Below are 25829 nucleotides of genomic sequence, written 5' to 3' on the forward strand. Positions count from 1 at the left end.
ATACCTTTTACACCACTGCAAGCTCAGCCACAAGCCCAGTGGGCAAGTGAGGAGTGACAAAGGCCTGCTTAATCCTCAGTAGCAAGTTATCATCAAGTTGGGGGAGAGAATGGAAGTAGGCCCCTGTAGCTATATTTAACTGTGGGTATTCATCCTGGTGAATCAAGTGCCCACACCACATAAGCCAGAAAAACAGTCTAAGGCTTAAATTCATATAGAAGCTGAGGCCCCTGAGTTTCAGTCCCAAGAGTGAGTGGGTAGTTGGGTATTTTTCTGGCCACACTCACCTTCACCAAGAGATGTAAAGTTGGACATAAACTCACTGCAAAAGAGGATCACTGTTAGTGTGGGTTCAGAAGTTGCCATACACGCATCAGATCTACAAAAGGATACAGAGCAAGCTCAACTGAGGTGTCAGGCCCCCTTATAACTCCCACTAAGCCTCAAAATGGATGCATCCACTTCTCTCCACTGCGTATCCTCCCTCCGCTAGAGGTATATGAGGTCATCCTTGAAGTCTGAATGTAATCTGATTTCTACACAACTGCAGGAATATAGACAAGGTTAAACAATGAGTGCAGCAAAGGCATCTGCCTGATATATCTCTCTCTCTGTCATCCCTCTGCCAGGATAGCACATTTCACTCTTAAAAGTGTTGAAGGTTGCACCAGTTTTGATTACTGAGTCACTGTTCCATTGTAGAAAATGATCACACTGCCCAAATGCACACAATGATCACAAACAAGACTTCTGTTTTCTTTTTAATACAATAAATGAAAATCAGACATCTTTGGAATCTGGACCGTCATACATTTTAAAGAGTAATCAGATGGGAAGACCTCTGTGATAGCAAAAAGGAGGTATATGCAGTCCATAAACAACATTTAGTGGTGGCAAAGACAAAACATCCTCCATGAAAGAAGTACCAAGGTGTAGGAGGATGAGAAATAAATAGAAGTTATGCTCTTACCATAACGTTCCATGTTAGTTGTCTTCTTCTCGCCTTCTTTCTTGCTGGATGGGTTCGGAGCCGACCTCGGCTCCGACTCGGCCACTCTAAAGCTCGAGAGTTGGTTCCACCGGCTCGAGGCCCCCCTTATATCCCACAATGCTAGGCGTGAATTACCTCAGATCTCGTTTGTGAGCTAGGCCCAGCTAATAATACAACCAGGAAAAAACTGGAAAAGAGTCCACCTCTATAAACAAAGGGAAGGAGAAAAGGTGACCTAAGCCTGATCTAGGAAAATATGCACAGCAGAGCATATACCTATCGCAAAGAGGTGGTAGAAAGAGAGGTCACAATCAAACTCCTCTAGGTCTGTCCAGGCCAGGGGGAAGGAGGGTGGGACGCAAGAAGAAGGCGAGAAGAAGACAACTAACATGGAACGTTATGGTAAGAACATAACTTCTATATGTTAAGTTGTCTATCTCGCCTTCATTCTTGCTGGATGGGACCGTCCTAGCACCTTGTCCCGGGTGGCCTAATGGAACAGACTCTTGAGAACAGTGGAACCAAAGTTAGCTCTATGCCTAGAAGCTAAATCCAACTTATAATGTGAAATGAAAGTGTGAGGAGTAGCCCAAGTAGCGCTGCACAAATGGTGTCAATAGGCAGTCTGTCTTGGAAGGCTATAGAAGTAGCCAAAGCTCTGGTGGAATGGGCTTTAGGTTTGTTAGGCAGCTTTTGGTGTCTTATTTCATAGACAATGGAAATTAGAGATGTTAGCCATCTAGATAGTGATACCTTGGAAACAGAAAGTCCCTTTCTGCCTTCTGCATAAGAGACAAACAGCTGGTCAGATTTTCTGAATTGTTTGGTTCTATCCAAATAGTATCTTAACTGACGATGAACATCTAGCCAATGCAATTTTTGTTCAGACCTATTAGAATATTCTGGAAAAAACACAGGGAGGTCAATGCTTTGATTTAGGTTAGACGCCGAGGCTATTTTAGGTAAAAAAGGACGGGTTGGTTTGTAAGGATACCCTGTCCTTATGGAACAACAGATAAGGAGGTTGACAGCTGAGTGCATGAAGTTCTGAAACTCTTCTAGCTGAAGTAATAGCTACCAGAAAGAGAGTCTTCCATGATAGCAGTTTTAAAGAACAGGAAGCTGCAGGTTCGAAAGGGGAAAGAATTAAGGAACTGAGAACTAAATTTAGGTCCCAAGGAGGAGGAGGATTTCTTATAGGAGGTCTGAGTAGAAAAACTCCCTTCAAAAAGGCTTTGCAAAGTTTGTGGGACATTATGGCAGACTCTGAAATGCCCACATGAAAGTTAGAAATAGCTGCCAATTGAACTTTAAGAGTAGAAGGAGATGAACCTGCATGGAAGAGTTCAGCTAGAAAATCAAGGACTATTTGGATGGAAGCCGTGAAAGGATCTATGTCCCTTCCTTGAGCCCAATAGGCGAAACGTTTCCACTTACTCAGATAAATCGAGTGGAAGATTTATGGGAAGCTATCAAAATATCTCGAACAGAGTGAGATATTTGAGGAAGCCTGGCTAAGGTTGGAATTGGAGGAACCAAGCAGTGAGGTTCAGAGAGGGGAGGGAGCGATGAAACTGACCCGACTGATGGATCAAAAGATCTGGAACTAGGTCCAGATGCCAAGGTTGCTCCAACAGAAATTGATGTAGAAAGGGGAACCAAACCTGTCGAGGCCAGTAAGGAGCAATGAGGATCAAGGAGGCCTTCTGAGCGATAGCTTTCTGTATCACTTGAGAGATTAGTGGGAAGGGAGGAAATGCATACAGAAGTCCCCGGGGCCAAACTTGGACTAGAGCGTCTCTGCTGGGCTGGTCTGGTAACGGGAACAGGGTGAAATAATCTCTGCACTTGCTGTTTTGGGGAGTAGCAAAAAGGTCGCAGCAAGGCTGACCCCACTTGAGAAAAATTTCTCTCACAACAGAGTCTTTCAGAGACCACTCGTGAGGCATGAGGATAGCTCTGCTCAACTTGTCCGCGATTTGATTGGATTTCCCGGGGATGTGCGTTGCTATCAGAAACCGCTGAGAAGAAATCGCCCATTGCCACAGTCTGAGTGCTTCTCGACATAGGGGATAGGACCTGGTTCCGCCTTGTTTGTTGATATACCACACTACAGACATATTGTCCGTCTGGATTGCTATCGTTCCCAAGGGAAGAGAGTCTTGAAGGGCTTGCAACGCTAAAAGCACTGCTCTCATCTCTAGAACATTTATGTGCAAGTGGCATTAGTCTGGTTGCCATGTGCCCTGGACAGTTCTGCCCTGATAATGCCCCCCCCCACCCGATCAGGGAGGCGTCCGTTGTCAGAGTAGCAACCGGAGGGGAAGGAACAAAGGGTCTTCCCAAGAAGAGCTGAGGGGAAGACATCCACCACAGAAGATGATTCCTGCATGTTTGCATAATCATAATGGTGTGGGACATCGGAAGTTGCTGGTATGACCATTGTGTGAAGAGCATCCATTGAAGGATTCTCATGTGGAATCTGGCTAATGGAAACAGAGGTATGGCAGCCGCCATAATCCCCAATACTTTCAGAACTAACCTGGCTTTGACTCTGTTGCTGCTGAAGAGGAGCGTGACCAGTTTGTGTATGTCTGTTATTCTCTGATCTGTTAGTCTCGCAGACATGTTGACTGTGTCTAGATTTGCGGCTATGAAGGTAATAGTACGACAAGGCGACAAAACAGACTTTTCGCAATTTATTGAAATGCCTAAGTTTTGACAAATGCGAAAGGTGTAGTCCCTGGCCATTAGAAGAAGATGCTTGGTGGGAGCTGTGAGGAGCCAGTCGTCCAAATATGGAAACACCTGGAATCCTTGACGTCTCAGGTGAGAAGCTACCACTGCCATGCATTTGGTAAAACACCCGGGGGGCAGTGGTGAGACCAAAGGGCAGGGCCCCGAATTGAAAATGACTGGTTCCCAGCCTGAAGCGGAGGAACCTTCTGGAGCGTCTGTTCATTTTTATGTGATAGTACGCATCCTGAAGGTCTATAGAGCACATCCAGTTTTCCTTTCCCAATAGGGGAAGGATGGACTGTAGCGTGACCATCCGAAATCTTGTTTTCTTGACCGACTTGTTCAAGATACTGAGATCCAAAATTGGTCTCCAGTCCCCTGTTTTCTTTGGAACTAAAAAGAACCTGGAGTAGATTCCGGATCCTTGCTGGTCTGCTGGAACTGGTTGAATTGCCCTTTTTGCAAGCAGCTTTGAAATTTCCAAAGCTGCAAGATCCCTTTGAGCGGGTGGAACATCTGGAAGGGATTTTTTTGATCGGTTTGGAATGCGAACGAAGGGAATGGAATAGCCTTCGGAAATGATGGACTGTACCCACTTGTCTTGAGTTAGGGATAGCCAGGCTTCTGGGTACAGTGACAATCTTCCCCCGAATGCCTCCGAAGGTGGACAGTCAGGCAACACCTCAGGGATGCTGAAAGGGCTTATCGGAAAAGGTTTCTCGATTGCCCTGGTTCTGCGGACCCCCTCTGCCTCTGGGGCGACGTCTACCATTATTGTTCCCTCCTCTGCCTCTGGAGGGGAACCGACTCTGTGCGTCAGGCAAATTCCCTTGAGATTGTTTGCGGAACCACATTTTCCCACTTTTCTGGCCTTTGGGGTAAGGTCTAGAAGGAGTAGAAAGGTCTAGAAGGAGTAGAAAAACGGATTCCGACGGCAGATAGAGTTTTGCCATCCGTCTCGCACCTAGTCAAGGTTTCTTTCACTTGAGGACCAAAGAGAGATGATCCATCAAACGGGGAATTAGTGAAAGACGTTTTGAAGGGGTCCGCAAAATTGCATAGTCGCATCCAGGCATGCCGGTGTAAGGCAACACCTGTCCCTGCGGCTCTACTCGCTCCATCAGCCGCATATGAAAGGAGGCGCATGGAGGAGTTAGCTATCGAATTCAGGGTAGTCAGCTGGGTGTTCATTTTGTCCTGAAAATCTGCAGCTGTAGGATCCTTCAACATCTCACTCGCTTCCTTGATCAAGTCTCTCTGGAGACGGGTGAAATGGCATAGGTAGTTCAGCGAACGCATTGCAAAGGTCGCTGACGAAAACATCCGCTTCCCATACCTGTCCATAGACCTAGATTCTTTGTTAGGGGATGAACAGGCACTGAAGGATCAGCTAGTTCCTTCTTGGTGGCAGCAGCTACCACCATAGCATCCACAGTAACACCTTTGGTCAGAAATTGTTTGTCAGTTGGTGCTGTTATAAATTTAGAAGGTCTCCTGGGGTAGGGTCCACTGAGTCAGGAGCCGTCCAGGCTTTCTTTGCCACCACCTGCATGAGGGGATCAAAGGGGGGGGACACCCAGGAGGTGGAAGGGCGAGAGCCAAACGCCTCAAGATACACAGATTCATCCTCCGAAGGGTTAAGGGCTGGCCAATTTCCCCTCTGTTTCAGGATCTCTAGAATGTCCGCAAAGGAGACATCTTCAGAAGGGGAACGGGGGGAACCCTCGGAATCCTCTAAATCTGTGTCAGAAGTGACAGACTCAGGTGAGCCTATGTGCTTCCTCTTACACCGTCTCTTCCTAGGGGGCTCCCCTGCCAATTCAGGGGAGGCCTCGGAAGAGGATGAGATCCCCACAGGGGATTCTTGAGGAGCTGGCTCTCTGCAGTCTGGGATGAGGGAGTGAGTAGACATAACCTGAGGCACCGAAGAGGGAGGGACGGACGGAGCCGACTGTGGAGTTGAACAAGGTTCCAACACTCTCCGCATGACCTCGAACGCACCCCTGTCAGGCAGAGCCAGAGGTCCCCGCTCCGAGAAGCTGAGAACCTCCCTCGGCACCGACAGAGATGGCTCCGAGGCCGATGTCGGAGCCGAACTCACCAGCGCCGAAGCACCGAGAGGGAGAGGGGGGTCGGACAAGGGTCCGATGCCACTCACCCCCTCGGAACCGACGAGGGAAGTCCGGCGCCGAGATTCTTCAAAAGAAGAAATCGGAGCCGACGACGGAGCCGAAGACAAATGTATCGGCTCCGACGCTACCACAGTCTCGGTTCCGAGACGCCCCGGCTCCGAGCTCAAGGGAGTCGGAGGAGGAATATTTAGAGGAATAGGTTGAGGCATCGACTGATGAGTCGGGCTCTGAAGCATTTGGGCCAGTGACTCGGACTTTAGAAGTCGACTCACTACCCTCTGGAGGTCATGATCAGAGAGCCTTGATGACCTGGAGGAGTGAGATCTGTGGCTCTGTTCAGACAGCAAGGGAGATGCTGGAGCCGAATGAACGGAGCCAAGGGATGGTGACCTCGACCTCTTTCTAGATGTCGGCTCCGATGGTCTGATCGGAGCCGACCCAGGAATCTCCAATACCTCGGCTCCAGCCGGAGCCGAGGGAACCACAGAAACTGTAGTCAAAGACTCATCGGCTCCAGCCGGAGCCGATGTAGCAGTAGGCTTCGAAGCCTTAGGCCTCGACTCAGAAACTGGAGTCGAGGTCTTAGAAGCCTTGGTAGGTTTTCCCGATGAAGCAGTTAGGGAACCTTCAGGCTTGAGCAAACCCCTTAGGATGAGTTTGTTCTTTCTTTCCTGCAGGACTCTGGGGCTGAAGCCATGGCATACAGCACAAGAGTCCTGCAGGTGTAAAGGTCCCAGGCAGTACACACAAGAAGTGTGACCGTCTGTCAGAGACATTTTCTGACAGCACGAGTCACACTTCTTGAAGCCTGAGACCTTTGAATCCTTGGACATTTTCAAGGAACCGAAGTGTAATCACCACACAAAACACACACACACTGATTAGACTATCAGAAAAAGGTAAATTAACTAAAAGCTAAAGAAATTAGTTATTTATATAAAATAAATCCCTACAAAACACATACACACCACTATTAGGGATAGAGGGCCCGAAGGCCTAAGGAAAGAACTTAACAGTTCTTGTGGGAAAGGGGCTGGATAAGGGTAGAAAGGATAATATCCACTACACTATAGCTAAAGAAGAAAAAGCTAAGCTAAAAAGGGTTTAAATAGTTTTTAAGACTGATCTAATACCACTGACCTGGGCCGGTAGAAAAAACAACACCTCGATCGCTGTAGCGGCAAATGAGATCTGGGATAATTCACGCCTAGCACTGTGGGATATAAGGGGGGCCTCGAGCCGGTGGAACCAACTCTCGAGCTTTAGAGTGGCCGAGTCGGAGCCGATGTCGGCTCCGAACCCATCCAGCAAGAATGAAGGCGAGATAGACAACTTAACATCTAGCATTATGCAAGAAAAGAATCAGAGAACAGCAAGCCAGACTGTGTGCAAGACAAGAGTTCAAAGAAAGAACCTCAGTTGGCAAACACCCCTGAAGAAAACGAAGGGGCCACTGTGACTTTCTAGAGCAGCAATTACAGATGACTCTGGCCCTTGCCTCTAATCTAGATATTCAGATTGATAGTGCCCATGGTGTCATCAGCCAATATATGGATATGTAAATCCTACTCCTACACAGCAAAGCAGTAGCTGTTGAGGAAACTGTCAAAGGTAACAGATCTGTTCTTAGCAATGCACTGAATCATGACATTCAAAGACTTCTTCCCTGAATATTACTGGTGCAGAACTGGACTTACAGAGATTATGTGGATACAGAAGGAAGTACACATTTCGGTGAAGATGGGACACCAATGCACATTAGTGACCACTTGAAAAGGCCAGTGGCTATGATTTAGTTAGCCTGAAGGAGTAACCTCCTTCTTGAAATTACAGAAAGGTACAGTGCTGGAGTAGTGGTTATGGTAAGGGATGAAGCAGGTGCAGGATATGGTAGAAGGGTAATATGACATCCCCCAAGGCACTCTATGTAATACTGATACCACAGCTTTGGAAGTAAACCACACCAAAGACCTCCTGTACAGTTCACTAACAGGAGAGAGATTACCTCATAGGAATACAGAAGTTTTAAGCTCTCACCAGCAGCACACAATTCCCTTCCACAAAATATCTGGAAACAACATTCAAGAAACAGTCACTCAAATGTCTCCATAAGGAATGGAAATGTCAGTGTTTTGACAGATGATAGGCATCAGACCAAATAAGTGGCTCAGACCTGCACTAAACAGACTATTTTACTTTCTCCCTCAATCAATCTACTTGGGCAATCACATATGTGTAAATATGTGCAATGACTTCTCATGCTACCAACGATGGCAGACAATGAACACTGTATTATCAACTATCTCTGATGTTTATAAATGGTTATGTCACTTTATCTACTATACGGCAGCAATGACTTGTAAATATTACTGTTTACTGAAAGTGAACTGTACTGCATTAATGCTAAACAGATTTTGTCGCTGTACTTCTGTATGTTTTTTGTCTGTATTAGACTGTATTACAGAATAGTAACTTGTATTTTAAAATTTGTAAATATCCTCAACTCAGATTGTGTTTGAAAATGGTTTGAAGACCAGGCTACCTATCAGGTCAATGTACAAACTAATGAAGAGTCCTATTAGACAGTGCAGCTGCAGTTATATACTCATGTAGAAGTAGAGGAACAAGTTTGTGACCAAAAATACAAAAACAGTTACTGAACAATGTATAACTCTGGGGTTAAAAATGTTGTCAGGCTGTTAGACATGACAAGCATTAAAACACAATATTATGTTAAAAAAAACATACTATTTTATATTTTAATGACCCTGATGCTACAAATGTATTGCATGAAGCAGCAGGCTATCCCGCACCATCTGCTAAATTGCATTCTCAGTGTGGCAAGTCAGTCATTAAAACATGAAATTCTGTTAGTTACACTGCTTACAGTTAAGACAAGTGTTAGTAAGGCATAACAGTCATAAGAACATAAATATTTAGTTAAGAGCATACATCTCAACCTCTTAGCGCAATAAATCTAGACAAAACCTAAAGTAATGAGGGGACAAAGGGACAAAAATATAGACAGATTTTAAATATTGCTTTTATAAACTTAGAAAGTTGGTTGAGCAACAGGATTTTTGTTAGCATATATTTTATGAAGGATATGAAGTCTGAAGCCTAAATGTATTCCTTTATTTAGCAACTTTAAACCTCAACGAATTGTCAGAACTCCACAGATTTTATGAGGAACAGATCAAAAATACGAGACATAAATCTGGACATTCTGTGAAAATCTGGACAGTTGAGAGGTATGAGTTAAGAAATTTAAATTGCAAGACTCATTAAATGCAAGTCCCAGAAAAGGGAGAATGAATATGCCAAAATGGAGACAAAATTAACTACACTAAGTTTGGGATCTCTGTGTTTCAGGTTTTCTTTTTTCTGAGGTATGGTGATCGTATAGTTAAATAATTTAAAGGTGAACAGAGATTGTTGGCCTTCACTGTCCTTTAATTTTGCTGATTTTTTTCATAAATACAGGACTCATAATAGTGTTTCAGAAACACAATTAGGAACCAAAAGTTTTATCAATACTTCACATTTTAATGACTGTTGTACTTTACACAATTGTTAACTGCCGACTATTAAGTAAAGAGTTAGTTAAGTATGACGGTCACTAAAACATAAAGTCCTAACTTGATACTTTATGTTTTAATGAATATCATGCCTTACTAACTCTTCAGGTAAATGTATGCAAACAGAAAATTAAAAATTAACGAGTGCCATGCCTTATTAACTCTTCACCAAACTGTACACATTTAACAAATGCATGAAACAGCAGTAATTAAACACAGTACTGGTAGCGATCCCAGAGTAATAGGTGTTTTTCACTTTATACTATTTGTTTTAATAAATGTGATGTAATAACATGGTATAACATATAACCCATGCATAAGTACACTTCCTTTTTTGAAGCCATTTTTTTTGCACAAATGTCTTGACAGATGTACGAGTGTAAATGGTTCTCTTACCACTGAATGCAGTTACTCAGTCATTCTGACCTTTTGCACTAATTTACGTTGAGAGCTATAATTGCCTTTTAATTGCTTTATCTTTTTAAAATGTTTTTCTAGAAGACAAAAACAGGATTCACAAATCTGAATTCTTATCTGACAAGGCTATATATTTCTTCATTCTGTTTATACATACAAAGTATAAGCACTCGAGAAATAATGGGGTTTACAAGCTAAAAAGTACAACAAACATACCATTTTGCTCCAGTCACTATGAAACCAGCTCTTGACACAGGGTCCCATGTCACAGGTCTCAACAGTGTTTGGACGCTGCCTTTGGTTGCACTCGCCATCTGCTATGAGGTCACCAGTACTGCTGACACATCTGAGACTTCTTGTTCTTTGCCCAACACCACATAAAACAGAACACTAGAGGGACACAGAAAAGGAATACAACATATTAGTTTGACAGACTGAGAGTAATCAAATGATGCTTGTGGCGGAAACATTTCAGTGAAGTTACAGTGTGACAGAAAACTACAGCTGAAGCAATTACAGGACTCTGGGTAATGGTATATTACTTACTTCACAGGGTAAGTGCAATCATCATTCTGCAGGCAGGTGGATATAGAATGGCATTTAGGTACACTGCACTACAGTATTCTGTTATGACAATGCTTCTCTGTAACAGAAGTTGGAACATTGCTCATTCTACATAATTAAGCCAGCTATACGTATTCATGGTTACAGTATTTTCTAAGGTGTATGTGATGCCAGTCTGAACTTCTGCTTCCTTCACACATAAAATTAAATCTTAAGATTTCTAATTAAGATGTGAAGCGTCTTACATGTGACTTGACAAGTCTGACTCAAATTAAAACACAAATTTACTAAAAGTTAACTCCAGTCCTAAAGCTATCCTAAGAGGTTCTCTATGAGAATACCACTTCGGTTCTTATGTGATTATAAGGCTAAAAACTCTAAAGGGTCTTTTTAATCTTAGCCATACTTCCCAAATGTAAGGGACAGGTTATGATACCACTTCACTTTATAGGGGGTGTAGCCTGGACAAGAATGTATATACTTCCACTTTCTAATAGGGACATAAGTGGTATATCACGGTAAATTTACAATTCCCAATCCAATGATCCAAGTTTTGCTTGATTAACTGCATTATGAACTCTGCTTCATACGGATGGGAAGCCTGTTCCAGACAAAGGGCAGTCTCTGAGGCACATACCTGTTCCACTAACATTTCCTGTTTATGTTACGCATAAGGTTTAGTTCCCTGGATTGGGTACATCTGATGCTATTTGATTTGTGGATATGCAACAGGTCCCCTAAGGCTGAAATCAGAGGATTATTTGAAGGCCAGGCACAGACTCTCTCTCACCAGTCTGTAGAGAGAAGATGGAAGGGCAATGCTGCAAAGCCACTTAGATTGGGATCCAATGTCTACTACTAAAGAGGAGGAGGACAGGCTAGAAACGGTGTGGGAACTGTGCTGAGAGAGGCTTCAGAAGGCAGTGAAGGATATCAACAGAATTAGTGACATACTCATGGCAATCAGACTCAAGTCTAATGACAGGACAGTACTCATAATCTCAGCCTATGCCCTACAGAAGGGTTGTGATGGTGAAGAGAAAAGTACATTCAGACAGCAGTTGCAGGCCCTACTTGGATAAAGCAGCACAACAGGAATTTCTGTTGATAAGGAGTGACCTTAATACACATATCGGGACAGACAGAACAGGATATGAGAACTGTCTGGGTCCGCATGGGTGGGGCAACAGGAATTAAGAAGGAGAGGTCATTCTAGACTTCTGTCTGGCAAATGACTTAATAGCAGCCAATGCATGGTTCATTAAGAGAAACAGTCACAAGATCACATACAAGAGTGGAAAACATGCAACCTGGGTAGACTTCCTCTCTGTAAGAAAAGGGCACTGGGATACAATCAGTGTTTGCAAAGTAATCTCCAGTGAAACAGTCGTCTCACAGCATAAACCACTGGTTGCCAAAATCAGATGCAAACAGTGGTCAGAGAAGGCTCTAAGGTCAACAAAGACAAGGCTGAAGACCTGGAAGTTGACTGGAGAGAAAGTACAGCAGTTCAGGGAATTACTCAGGACTCTAGGACCCCAAGAAGAGGAGGAAATAGATGGAGTTGTAAAAGAATGGCAGAGCCTCAAAACAGCATGTGTGAGAACTAATGAGCAGATATATGGCTGAGCCATGTATGGAAATAAGGTATATAATAAAAGCTAGTGGTGGAATGTAGAGTCCAGGAGGTCATCAAAAGAAAGGAGGAGTGCATGAAAGAGTGGGAGATAAAAAAGACAAACCAGGCTAGGAAGGAATACGAGCTGTTTAACAAATAGGCTAAGAAAGGAGTTGGAACAGCAAAGAACAGGGCATCAGAGGTAATTTACCAGCTTCTAGAAAGTGACTCAGTAGGTGGCAAAAAGAAACTATATCAGATTGCAAGGCAAATACAGAAAGATAAAGAAGATGGTCAGACATCCTTCATGAAGGATGCCAGAAACAACCTGCTCTCCAGTCCACATGGCATCAAAAACAGATGGAAGGCATACTTCCAGCAGCTTCTGAAAGAAAACCCCACAGAAGCTGAACTGTCCCAGATAAAGCCTACAATAAGAGAAGAGGAGGAGCCCACCATAGAACAAGTAAGAGCAGTAATAAGGAAAATGAAGTCAGGGAAAGAGCAGGCTCAGATGTGGTCACAGCAGATATGATAAAAGATGCTGGGTGAGACAGCAGAGAAATGGCTCTGGAGGGTACTTAAAGCAGTGTCAAGATAACTGGGAAATATGTATACTCATGCCAGTGTATAGGAACAAAGGGGACATCCACAACTGCAGGCAGTTCAGAGGTATCAAACTCCTGTCAAACTGTATTAAAGTTCTGGACAGGGTGATTGTTAAATGGATATACAGAGTAACAGAAAGTAAGACAGGAGATGAGCAGTTCAGATTCAGATCAGGACGCAGCCCAACTGAACGAATATTTGTAGTGAGACTGATAACTGAGAAGAAACAAGAGATAAGGAAGGAATCCAATTGTGCATTCCTAAACCTGAAGAAAGCATATGGCAAGGTAAAAAAGAAAGCTGATTTGAGCAGTCCTGCGGTGGTTCAAAGTCCCAAAAACATAGGCAGAATTAGAGCAGTCTATGCACAAGGAGACATAACTTAAGTATAAACAGTGTTCAGTCTCACAAAGGGGTTCCCAGTAGCAGTGGGTGTGCATCAGGGTTCAGCACTAAGCCCACTGTTGTTCAAACTAGTGATGGATTACATTCGCAAATAGGTCGCAAGGGATGGATCAAGAAAGTTGCTGAATGCAGATAATGTAGCATTACAGGGAGACTCTGAGCAAGACTGTCAACAAAGGATAAGGGAATGAATGCAAAACAAAAGGCACATGGGATGAAACTCTAAATCTCCAAAGCTAAGAATACAGCTTCCATGGGACAAGACGACATCTCAGACTGTGTACTACATGAACTACAAAATGAACTGGCACCTCACCTAAGTGTCATGTTTAATCATAGCCTCACCTCAGGCTTCATGCCCACTTAGTGGTGCACAGCTACAGTTATCCCATTCCCCAAGGGGGGATCCACCTTAGATCCCAGGAACTACTGCCCCATCAGTCTGACAAGCCTGATCTGCAAGGCCATGGAACGTATTATCATGGAATTTATAAACAAAGACATTGTCAACCTTTAAAACACTGGACCCCATGCAGTTTGGGTTCGTGAAGGGCCGATCTTGTCTCCTGAACCTGACTGACTTCTTCAAATCAGTCTCCAGAGCCGTGGACAAAGGTAAGGTGGTCCACACAGCCTATCTGGACCTTGCCAAGGCCTTAGACACCATCCCCCACTCTGGAATTATACATAAACATACTAAGCTGGACATTACTCCCTACGTCACTTGATGGGTTGCCATCTGGCTTACTGACAGAAACCACACTGTAGCCGACTCCAAATCCAGCTCCAGACAAGTGGAGTACCTCAAGGTTCAGTCCCGGGACCACTCTTGTTTGGCATCTACTTCTCTGAAGTACAGCCCAACACTAAGGGACTCTGGCTAACAAAGTTCGCAGATTACTCCAAACTGGGAGCCATTACTGAATACCCAAATGATATGGACATTGTACAAAAGGTCCTTACAGAAACAGATGCTTGGTGCCAGAGCCATTCTTGGCTCAATGCCAAGAAATGTATAGTTATCCCCTTTGGAAAAAAAACATGTACCTGTGAATTACCACATAGGTGGCAGTACACGAAACACCGAAAGTGTGATAAGAGACTTAGGGACACAGGTGGACAGTGGTCTCACCTTCAATAACCACATCGCCACAACAGTCAGGAAATTCTTCTATGTGGCACACCTCATCACTAAGGGCTTTTCATCCAGAAAAAAGGAGGTCATTGTCCCACTGTACTCATCCCTCATTAGACCCATTATAGAATACAACGTCCCATTTGGTATGTACCTCTCAAGACATCAACAACTTGAAAGGCCGCAGAAATACCTCACTAAAAGAATCACTGGCCTAAAGCAGATGCCCTATGCTGACCATCTAAAAAAACACCACCTATACTCTGTCGCATATCGTCTACTCACAGGCGATCTCTGCTTAACATACAAGGCCATGTCAAACTAAGAGCTGTTGGACATGCTACACTTAAAGAAATCCCAATCCCCCAGAGAGACATGCTCCAGGGATCTAAACCTTGTCATCACAATGAACAAAACATGTTGGAAGGATAGGTTCCTGACCTAGAGACTCCCCAGACTCTGGACTAGACTGCCCATACATGTCAAGCAGAGTGCCTCTTTGGCCTTCTTCAAATTGAACCTTGATGATTGGATGGGAAATAGGAAATTCACCCCGGGGATCACGTCAGTCGCCCTGCTAGACAGGGGTCCAGGGAAGTAAATGCTGTGGGTAGCCAGGGAATTGTTATGGCTAGGGTTGTATAGGCCCTAGGGCCGATGGCCTAGTACCAACCTATGAACCTATAAGACAGTGGTAATGGCAGTAAATTGGGAAATCAGAAAAAGCTGAGAACTGAGATATAAGGGAAGACGATGGAAAAAGTTAAGATTCAAGTACCTGGGAAGGGTGGTTGAGAAGGGAAGTCTTAATGAAGAGGTCAAAGCAAGAATCAGATGGGCTGCAGCCAACCTGGCTACAATGCAAAGTGTAGCGTATGACAGAAGAATGCCAAAGAAGCTGAAAAGTAAGGTGTACTAAACAGTAGTGCGACCAGCACTACTGTGGATGGATGTCTTTCAGCTTTTCCTGGTTAGGGGTCGCCACAGCGGAACTCCGGTTTGCTAATGACTGGCAGTGGATTTTACTGTGCTGAGTTGCCAAGCGAACACCCAACCTTCAAAGAAGGCACACCCACATATGCTTGCACCTACCTGCATGTCTTTAAATTCACTTGACCATGGGGTGGACATGCAGACTCCACACAGAAGGTGCTCCAGCCAAGAATCGAGTGGGAGAAGCTCTTGCTGTGAGGCGACAATGCTAACCGCTGCACCACTTTGGCTACACGACCAGTATGATACAAAAACCTGGGCAGTAAAGGCAGCGCAGAAGAGGAAGCTAGAGGTGATAAAAATGCAGTGCCTGAGAAGGGTGGTAGGATGCACACTGTGGGACAGATGAAATAAGGACATTAGAACAGAAGCTAAAGTAGCTCCAACTGCAGAAAAAAATCAAAGAGAACAGATTATGGTGGTTCAGGAACATTTGAAAAAGATTTGGGATAGACAGAAAGGCGGCAAGAGAAAACAAGGGCGTCCAGCTGGACTGTGTGAGAGAAGATCTGCGAGAGCCAGGCACAAAAGTGTTAAAGAAGGCAGGAGTGTGAAACGGAATCGACGGAGGTAGCGAAAGTTAACATGAAACACCAATCCAGTGTACAAAATGGGATAAAGAGGGGTTAATAATGAAGATGAGTCCACAGGGAAGACTTGAGTACAAGGATAAAGCTTTCAGATGGGCTGCTTAGGACTTATTTTTTGCACCATACATTTTTGTGAGGTAATGGATACTCCAAATGTCACATGTCTAATCAGATGCATACCAGAAGCATTGATAATTGGTCTGATGAGAGCATTGTACAATGCAACAATGACATCTCTGGATCTAGATGCCATAACTTTGTTTATAACTTGTGTCACTTTGAATGATTTCCTTACTACAGCAGACACATTATGGTCAAAGGCCAAGTCACTGTCTCATGTATTCCCAAGTCCCTGACCATGAGCCCAACTGTTAGTGATGTATTATTGATGCAGTAATGTACTGGATTAGCCTTTCTACAAGATACTATTATACAATTTTTTAGCACAGAGTTGTAGACTGTGACAATGGCATATGTTAATGTGTGTCAGTCCTTCTTGGAGGATGTTTGTGTCGGTCACAAAAGGGGATACTGCCAACCCAGCTATCTAGAATTTTGTAAATAATTACATGTCATTTGTGAATATCAACAAGATTCATATGCCTGTGTTACAAATGTATTATAACTGTATGTCATATAACATGGTTTGCACAGGCATATGCAAAAGAGGTATTTTACAAAGTGCTGCTTAAGAATGGATCCACAGCATGCCCTGCTGGAAGGGAACAGAAATGTACATGCACTATTGTAACTGTCTGAATGTATATATTTCAACACTGGAAACTGGAACACAAGAGGTTAACTTCAGAAAAAAAGCAGAACTTAATACGTTATGGCAGCAAGGAGACACAATGTCTAAAACTAGGGAACTTTCTGCATTGTTTTGCAAGTGTTTTATGGCTTCCAGCAAGTACCAAGATTTGAGGAAAAGCCTTGGGTGTATTTTCACAGGTAGATGCTAAATGCTACTGGCTGCATCAATGGTTGTTTTTCACCTGAGATAGAGTCAGATGACAAGAAATGATGTCATTGTGCAAGCTATCCCAGCAGTAATATTTGAGATATTAATTTGAGAAGTGTCTGAGACCGAGACGGCATTCTGGATTTTGACTTTTACCTGACAACATCAAGATCTACTCACCATATTTGCCTTGCTTGCTCTGAAGTAAGTGTACTAGAATACAGTATAATTTTTTAGATACAGTTAGGAATATAGCAAAACTTGGATGTTATCTTTATTTATTTGAGACTGTCCTGCAATGTTGTTTTAAATATTTTCTGTGATTTTGAACTCTGATATCACTGTACATATATATTTAGTATTGTTGTGTTCTTTTATTATTAAATATATTTAAACATTTCATTGTGGCTGATCTTTGTCAGACATATTTAGGTTCTGAGAGTACTTGCATGTTTATTTGGCGACACTGCATAGGCCACTCCTAATAGTCTTGCTCTTGGTCAAACTACCACTTGTATTGATAGTAACATTACACAGTAAGACTGGACACCTTTTTTAACTGCCTTAAAGTAGCTAAAAAGGAGTGACTGGTGACAGGGGAAACTACCTTGTAGACTGGGCAGAAGGGGGCATAGGTATTAACCTGTGCCAGCCTTTCCCATGTGTGTGTGTGTGTGTGTGTGTGTGTGTGTGTGTGTGTGTGTGTGTGTGTGTGTGTGTGTACACATATAACTCAAACCTCACAGAATTTGTGTGTCAGCTACTTGGGACACTAAGCACTGGTTGGACAGACAGGGCGCTAGAGGTCTTGGCTTGGTCACTCAGCTGAAATCTCAACTCTATAGCTGTGCCAGTGGGGAGTCGTATTGGGGATCTGGAGAAAGAGGGAGAAACCAGCCACAGACTGACTGCTGTCTCTGTGTGCTCTTCAGGGAAATTACACTTGACGCAGTGAGCTGTATCTGGAAATATTGTGTGTGCACCTGTCATCCCCCAATGTACGTACCCACTAGTGCTAGTGGTGAGAATTGAGGCTCCTTGATTACTGGGCCAGTGGTGGGGCATCAGTGTCTTTGTGGATTCTGCATCTGTGCCTAGTCTGCAATCATGTGCAAACTTTTTCAGCCAGAGGCCCTCAATTCGAAGAAGTTGATGCCAAAAATACATGGTTCCAGTACCAAGCCCTGGGGGACACAGCTAGTGACTGTTTTTCTTTTGTGCATGGAAGTAACCTACCCCCCACCACCCTGAGTACTTATGGTTTTACCAGTAAGCCAGCTAGCTATCCAGTGGGTAAGGTAGGGGTTTATGCCTAACTTTGTGAATTTTCCTACAATGGCTGGAGAAAGAGGGAAAAACCAGCCCCAGACTGACTGCTGTCTCTGTGTGCTCTTCAGGGAAATTACACTTGATGCAGTGAGCTGCATCTGGAAATACTGTGTGTGCACCTGTCATCCCCCCAATGTACGTACCCACTAGTGCTAGTGGTGAGAATTGAGGCTCCTTGATTACTGGGCCAGTGGTGGGGCATCACAGTGTCTTTGTGGATTCTGTATTTGTGCCTAGTCTGCAATCATGTGCAAACTTTTTCAGCCAGAGGCCCATGATGTTGGCCTTGATTCGAAGTTGATGCCAAAAATATGTGGTTCCAGTACCAAGCCCTGGGGGACTCAGCTAGTGACTGTTTTTCTTGTGTGTGGAGGTAACCTACCCCCACCACCCAGAGTACTTATGGTTTTACCAGTAAGCCAGCTAGCTATCCAGTGGGTAACGAAGGGGTTTATGCCTAACTTTGTGAATTTTCCTACAATGGCCAAGTATGCTACTGCATTAAATGTTTTGGCTAGGAGCAGGTAGGCAGCATGCACGGTCTTACCCTCATCCATTGCTTTGGTGACCTTCTCAAAGAAGCCCACTAGGTTGAGTAGGCATGACATGCCCCTGACAAAGCCAAACTTGGCTGGATTCTATGTCCACATTTCATTTATCAAGTCTATGATTATTCTTTCCATGGCTTTACATATAAAACTAGTCAAATTTATAGTTCTGTGGTTGCCTAGTTCCGTAGATGGTCTTCTGCTGTCCTTCACTCACCAAGCACAAAACCTGTCCAGAGGCTATGGCTAAATAGTGATTCCAGTGGTCCTGACAGGTAATGTTCTATGCTATTAAGAAGGCAACCTGAGATAATATCATGGCATACTGATGCATTGTTCCTGGCCCTAGAAAATGCATTGAGGACCTACTCCCTAGTGAACGTTGGAGAAGTTATGGTTGAGAGTATTTACGGAGGGGTGTTTGAGGGGGGTGAGGGGTAAAGTTGGAGCTAAATTTGTTGGTCAGTAGATCAGTTATAACTTCTGTCTCAATGTACGTGGCTCCATCTGCAATCAGTTCTTCACATTGCTGTGTATTGCCTTTGATGCAACGGACCCAGCCTAAACAAAGCCATGTAATTGTCCTTATCCTGGGAGGCTATTTTTACCTCAGACTTGGCTTTGGTAGATTTGATCAGTACCCTCAGTTTCAAGTTTAGATTGATGAAGGAGTTTTTACCTTGCAGGCCATTGCACTTCCTAATTTTTGTCATGATGTTTTTCCTTTTGTCTACTGATGCTTGGATTCACCAGACTGGCTTGTTTTTTCAGTTTGTCATGTGCGTTTTTTGGGTGGGTAAAGCTGTCTAAAGGCAACTATTTACACAATTTTACAGGATTTCCACATATAGGCAGCAGTGTTTTCAGGGTTGGGGGTGAGTTTTAGATTTTGCCAGCATGTCAATTAACAGTAGCAAGTTTGCCTTAGAATAATTCTTAAAAATACTAGGGTTAACTGGTGTCCCAGATTTTATTTTTTACTTTAAGGAGACAGCTTTATGGTAAGACTTAACTAGTGAGGACATTACAGTAGGGGGGTGCGATGTTCCCCCACATTTGTGATGACCACTTCAAGGATGTACGTGTCCCTAATGGGCATGCAGACTATGTGATCTAGGTTTTTTGCACTTGCAAAGTCCAAGAATTTCTCAGTTTGCACATTTGATGCGAGTGTTTCCTAGTTTGTACAGGGGTAGCTAAAGTTACCCATGTATATGGTGTTGGGTTGAACGGTGATGCCCTCCAGCACATTTAACTTAGAATTATGGGTTTCCTGGGTCATAGAGGGGGACCTACTGCAAGGATATGATATGGGTGGGACTTTGCCTATGATAATTTGGACTTTTTGTGCTATCTACAAGTAAAACAAAAGGTAAAAATCACAGCACACAGCAGTAAGCTTCTCCAAATGGCCATCTGCCTAAATGCAACATCTCTACAGAGCTGGGACAAGGACAATGCAATACAAGTTCTATTGAAGCTAAAGTTGATACATTCCCAATAAACTTACTTGATGTAACAAAAATTACATGTTTAGATCTCATCAGGTAGCATTGTAACATCTGGACTAATTGCTTTAAAGACATGCTGCAGGAAATGCTTATTTCACAGGCACCCTCAGAGATGACTGTACAGCCTTAGGGCTTTTCCCATTTGCAGAGGCAAAAGAAGCAGTCAGGGTACCTGTAACCCTTTCTTCTTTTTAGAAACTAAACAAAATGATGCAAAAGGATGTCTCATTCACCACATCTCTTACAACCAATTTCAGAGAACAATTAAGTATCCAGCATTCTTTATCTTAACATCACTGGATGAGTCTTTAAACCTAATATACAGGGAATTCTGTTGACATAACCACCCTTTGATTTTAGCCTAATTGCATGCATAAAACACATGAAGCTTGATTTTTCCCCATTACCAAATGGTCTCAGTGGAAGATAAGAAATCTATATGTGCAGGCAGTTGTTAAGTGGAAGTCTGTACATTGTGCTCTGTGTAAAATTTACTAAGATTCTTTCATCTGTAAAATTACTGGCCATTTTTTTTTCTCATTACTAACTACTTTTAACTGGAGACAAGCTGTCTGCAGGTTCAGGCAATTAATCCTGGGAATTATACGCACTCTGAGAGAAATGTAACATTTAAAGGTACAGTGGCAAGCAGTTCAGTGAAAAATAAAGCTATAAACTGTGGGAACTAAAAGAGAAGTACTAGCCTCCCAGCAGTCTTAATACTTTAATGCATTTAACTGAATAGTTCAGTTTGGTTTATTTATTTAAAGGTAGCCAGTGTACTTTTTATTATCATTAAAAGTTAATGTTTACTGAAAGCATGCAAGCTGTTTTTCACATCTGAGGGAACAGATAAGAGAGGAACAGAGAGCAATCAGTGTAAAGGGGAACAGGCTGTAACATTTTAGTATGGGTAATCTTAACTTTGTTAGCTAATGCCTGCAAGGGCAATCATCGATATGAGGCAACAGATCCGATCTGGAGGAGTAAACTTCCTTTATTGAAAATATACATAGTTTTTATGTGCATGTTTTTATGTGCATGTTCTAAGTTAAAATGAGATGTGGTGTTCTGAAAATGTAATTATTTTTGTTTGCGTGTTTTCACTGAAGAAAAATTCATGAAAAATGTGGCAGAGGTTCACACAGAGAAGAGAAGAAGGAACTCACTTAAGTAGAAAGTCATGAAAAATGCAACACAGGTTCTAATAGAGATGAGAAGAAGCAACTGCTTAAAAGATCAATCTGCCAAACATTAGTATGTATTTAATATATATATATATATACACACACACAAAAAAAAAGTTGAAACACACATTCATGTATAAATGGTGGGAGTACTAGCTTTCTACCATACTGGTTACTCTCTCCATGCCATCATGGAATTTAAATGCTTTACAGCTATAGACAAAAATCAAAGAGTACTGAATTATATTAAGAAATGCAGGGTGTAAATAGCAATGTTGCGGGAAACACATTTGGATAGAAAGGAACATCTGAATTTGACAAAGAAAGGATTTCAGGATGGACATTCAGCAGAATATCACAGAAAAAGGAAAAAAGGAGTAATAACAGAGACTCTAATAATGATAGAAGAGGGAAAACAAGACATTAATGATACAGCTGTCACAGAAAAGGGCTATTGTCAATGGAGGAATATGCTGGCATGTATTTATAGTTCATCAAAAACTGCTACTATGGAGCTTATATTTTTTTCTTGGGAGGGGATAATCAGTGTTCATCAGGGAATATTATTTGTGTGTGGAGAATAGAACTTGATTTTCAATAGTGAGAATGTATCAGAGGGATCTGGAAGAGAAATATGTCAGAATATTTTATAACTAAGATGTGAATTCAGTACTGAGTGATCAAAAAGAATTTACAAATTATTCCCCAAGGAACAATAACTGGGCTTGTCTGGATATAATTTATATTTCACAGGAGCATGTTATTTAACTGAAGGCTTTGACATACATTTAATAAGAAGTTATGTACTCACCATAACGTTCCATGTGAGTTGTTCCATCTCGCCTTCATTCTTCATTCTTTGGATCGGCTCCGGTACGGCCGTTTGCAAAGCTCAAGGTTTACCAGTAGCTTGAGTCCAAGCCCCTTATCCCACGATGCACTGCAAGAATTACCTCAGATCTTGTTTGGTGCGTGACTATAACCATATAAGTGAACTACCCTCCCATGGAGTGGAAGAAGAATTGAGCAACCAGGATGAGACCAACCTCTAGGTCAACTATCAGCCAGGTGGGGGAAGGAGGGAGGGACGCAAGAATGAAGGAGAGATGGAACAACTCACATGGAACGTGTAATGTGAAGTTGTTCAATCTTGCAGTTTATTCTTTACTGATAGGTAGTGTCCCTAGCACCCTCAATCTCGGGTGGCTCACGGGTGTATATTCTTCACGACCACAGACCCAAAAGAAGCCCCGTCCCTGGAGGCATTATCAACTTTGTAATGAGTGATAAACGTATGAGGTTCAGACCAAGTTGCTGCAGCACAAATGTTATCAAGGGGCAATTTGGCTTGGAATGCAGAATATGTAGAAACTGCTCTGGTTGAGTGAGCTTTAATCTTGTGTAGTAAGGGCATATTAGCAGCTGAATAAACAAAGGTGATACAGATAGCCATTTAGAAAGCGTTGTTTTAGCCACTGGTCTACCTTTTCTGGCTTCAGAGAATGACACAAAGAGCAGATCTGATTTCCTAATATCTTTTGTTCTGTCCAAATAAAAATCTGAGCTGCCTGTGAATGTCACGTTTGGGCAGCATATACTCCAATTTACTAGAATGGTTAGGGAAGAAGACTGGTAACTCAATGACTTGGTTAATATTAGATTCTGAACAAACTTTGGGGAAAAAGGAGGGGTTTGTCCTAAGAGATACTCTTTCAGCATGGAAAATCAAATAAGGAGGGCTGATAGATAAAGTTTGAAGTTGTGACACTGCAGGCAGAAGTAATAGCTACCAGAAATATAATCTTCCACGACAACAATTTGAGGTCAGAAGATGATGCTGGTTCAAAAGGGGGGAGAATTTTATGAGACAGCATAAAGTTTAAATTCCAACGAGACTAAGGAGTTTTCACTGGAGGCCTCATATGAAAAGTTCCTTTGAGAAAGGCCTTGGACAACTTGTGGGACATTATGTTTAGCCCGTCAGCTCCGAGATGAAAGTTAGATATAGCAGCCAACTGGACCCGAACTGTTGCGGCTGCCACTCCTTTATTAAAGACCATAGTCAAGAATTCTAATATGGACGTCAAGGGAGCTTGATAAGGATCAATGTTCTGTTTAGCAGCCCATACGGAAAATCTCTTCCACTTACTAAGATATAATCTACTGGTGGACGGCTTATGGGAAGACAAAAGAATCCGTTTTGTCTCATTGGAAAAATTATGAAGCCTGGCTAGGAGGGGAACTGGAGCAGCCAAGCTGTCAGATTCAGTGACTGCAAGGAAGGATGGAGGTCACCCGACGGATGTGTCAGAAGGTCTGGAACTGGGTCCAGAATCCTTGGATCCTCCAAGAGAAGAAGATGAAGAAATGGGAACCAAATCTGCCAAGGCCAATGAGGGGCTATAAGAATGATGGTCCTTCCCAGAGAGTTTGCTTTCTGTAGAAATCTGGTTATCAACAGGATAGGAGGAAATGCACAGAGGAGACCAGAGGGCCAATCGTGAACGAATGAGTCTCTCGGGGCTTGTCCCGGATGGGGAATCAGGGCAAAGTAGCTTTTGCATTTCGTGTTGATGTGACTGGCAAAATGATTGCAGCAAGGCTGGCCCAATTTGCGGAAAATCATGTCCGCAATCTCTTTGAGGGACCACTCGTGCAGCAACAATATTGCCCTGCTCAGTTTGTCTGCTATCACGTTAGATTTCCCCGGGATATGCATTGCCAACATAATGCGCTGGGAGGAGATAGCCCACTTCCAAATTCTGAGGGCTTCTCGGCAAAGGAGGAAAGACTTGGTTACGCCTTGTTTGTCTGAATTGCAATCGTTCCTAGAGGAAGAGAGTCCTGGAAGTACTGCAATGCCAGCTCTCATCTCCAGAACATTGATATGCAGATGTGACTCCTGATCCGTCCATATGCCTTGGGCAGTCTTTCCCTGAAAATGCCCCCCCCCCCACCCTATCAGGGAAGCATCCATGGACACAGTGGCTATTGGACGGGGTAGTACAAAGAGGCATCCTATGGTTACATGGAGACGTCAACCACCACTAAAGATCTCTCTTGCAAGAGTTCGTAATTAAAATAATGTAAGATATTGGAAGTTCCTGATAAGACCATTGAGTGAACAGCAGCCATTGAAGAATTCACATATGCATCCTTGCTAATGGTATGGCCAAGATCGCTGTAGCCATCACACCCAATACTTTTAGAACTTCTGCGGCTGGTGCTCTGTCTTTTGATACCAATGAGCTGACATGCTGGAGAAGAAAAACTCTCTGGATTGGTAGTCGTAGAGTGGTGGTTGGTGTAACTCTGCCCCTATAAAAACGATATGCTGCGATGGCAACAAGGCAGACTTTTCTGAGTTGACTGTAATGCCCAAGTGATTGCAGAGAGAGTGTATTCCATTGCCTGAATCAGTTGATGTCTGGTGGTGGAGGTAAGGAGCCAATCGTCTATGTACGGAAACACCTGGAATCCTAGGATGCCTCAGGTGAGCCGTGACCACTGCCATGCATTTGGTGAACACTCTGAGGGCTGTAGTGAGACCAAAGGGCAGGGCTCAAAATTGATACTGATTGGCTCCCACCTGGAAACGCAGGTGATCTCTGGATGGCCTGGCTCCCACCTGGAAACGCAGATGATCTCTGGATGGCCTGGCCATTTTTATGTAGTAGTACGCATCCTTGAGATCTATCAAGCACATCCAATTGTCTTTCCCTAAAAAGGGAAGTACAGACTGTAGTGCGACCATCCAGAACTTCTTTCTTCACAAACTGGTTTAGTCTGCTGAGGTCCACAATGGGTCTCCAGTCCCGTTTTCTTTAGAACCAAAAAGAATCTCGAGTAAGCTCTGGATCCTGTTTGGTCTGCTGGGACAGGCTGGATGACTCTTTCTAGCAACTTGTGGACCTCTATAGTTGCTTGTTCCCTGCATTTGGGTGGAATGTGTGGGATTCTCCTTGCAGGTGGGAGTGGAGAATGATATGAAATGCCCTCTGGAAATAATACTTTGTACCCAGCTGTCTTTTGTTATATCTCGCAAGACATCTGGGTACAAGGATAAGCGACTCCCAACTGCCTCCAGAGCAGGACAGTCGGGCCTCCTTTCAGGACCGCTGATGGGGCTGACCAGAGAAGTGGTCTCCGTCACCCTGGTGTTGCGGACCCACTCTGCCACGAGGGCAGCGTCTTCCATTGGTACCCCCTTCTCTGCCCCTAGAGGGGGGTTTACCACGTGTGTCCTGAAAGGCTCCTTGGGCTTTTTGGAACCACATCTTTCCTCCTCTTTGGCCTTTGGGGTAAGGCCAAGTAGGCGTGGAAAAACGGACTCCGACAGCAGACAGAGTCTTTCCCTCCTGTTCACACCTAGTCAAAGTTTCCTTCACTTTAGGCCAAAAGAGAGATGAGCCATCAAAAGGGGTGTTCACGAATGAAGACTTAAAGGGCTCCACGAAGGAACACAAGCGCATCCAGGAATGTCTTCAGAGAGCAATTCCTGTACCCGCTGCCCTACTCATCC

General features: G+C 43.5%; 1 protein-coding gene across 1 annotated transcript in view; it reads right to left on the reverse strand.

Moving 5' to 3' along the window:
* Window positions 1–25829, reverse strand: part of LOC122808922 (thrombospondin type-1 domain-containing protein 4-like) — a 2399573-nt gene that overhangs the window by 342952 nt on the left and 2030792 nt on the right. Inside the window, exon 14 of the mRNA XM_044080057.1 lies at window positions 10074–10247. Within this exon, the coding sequence (XP_043935992.1) occupies window positions 10074–10247 (174 nt within the window). The remainder of the gene's footprint in view (window positions 1–10073; window positions 10248–25829) is intronic.

Source organism: Protopterus annectens, chromosome 8.part0 (assembly GCF_019279795.1).
Source record: "Protopterus annectens isolate FY-2018-M chromosome 8.part0, PAN1.0, whole genome shotgun sequence".
Classification (NCBI taxonomy): domain Eukaryota; kingdom Metazoa; phylum Chordata; order Ceratodontiformes; family Protopteridae; genus Protopterus; species Protopterus annectens.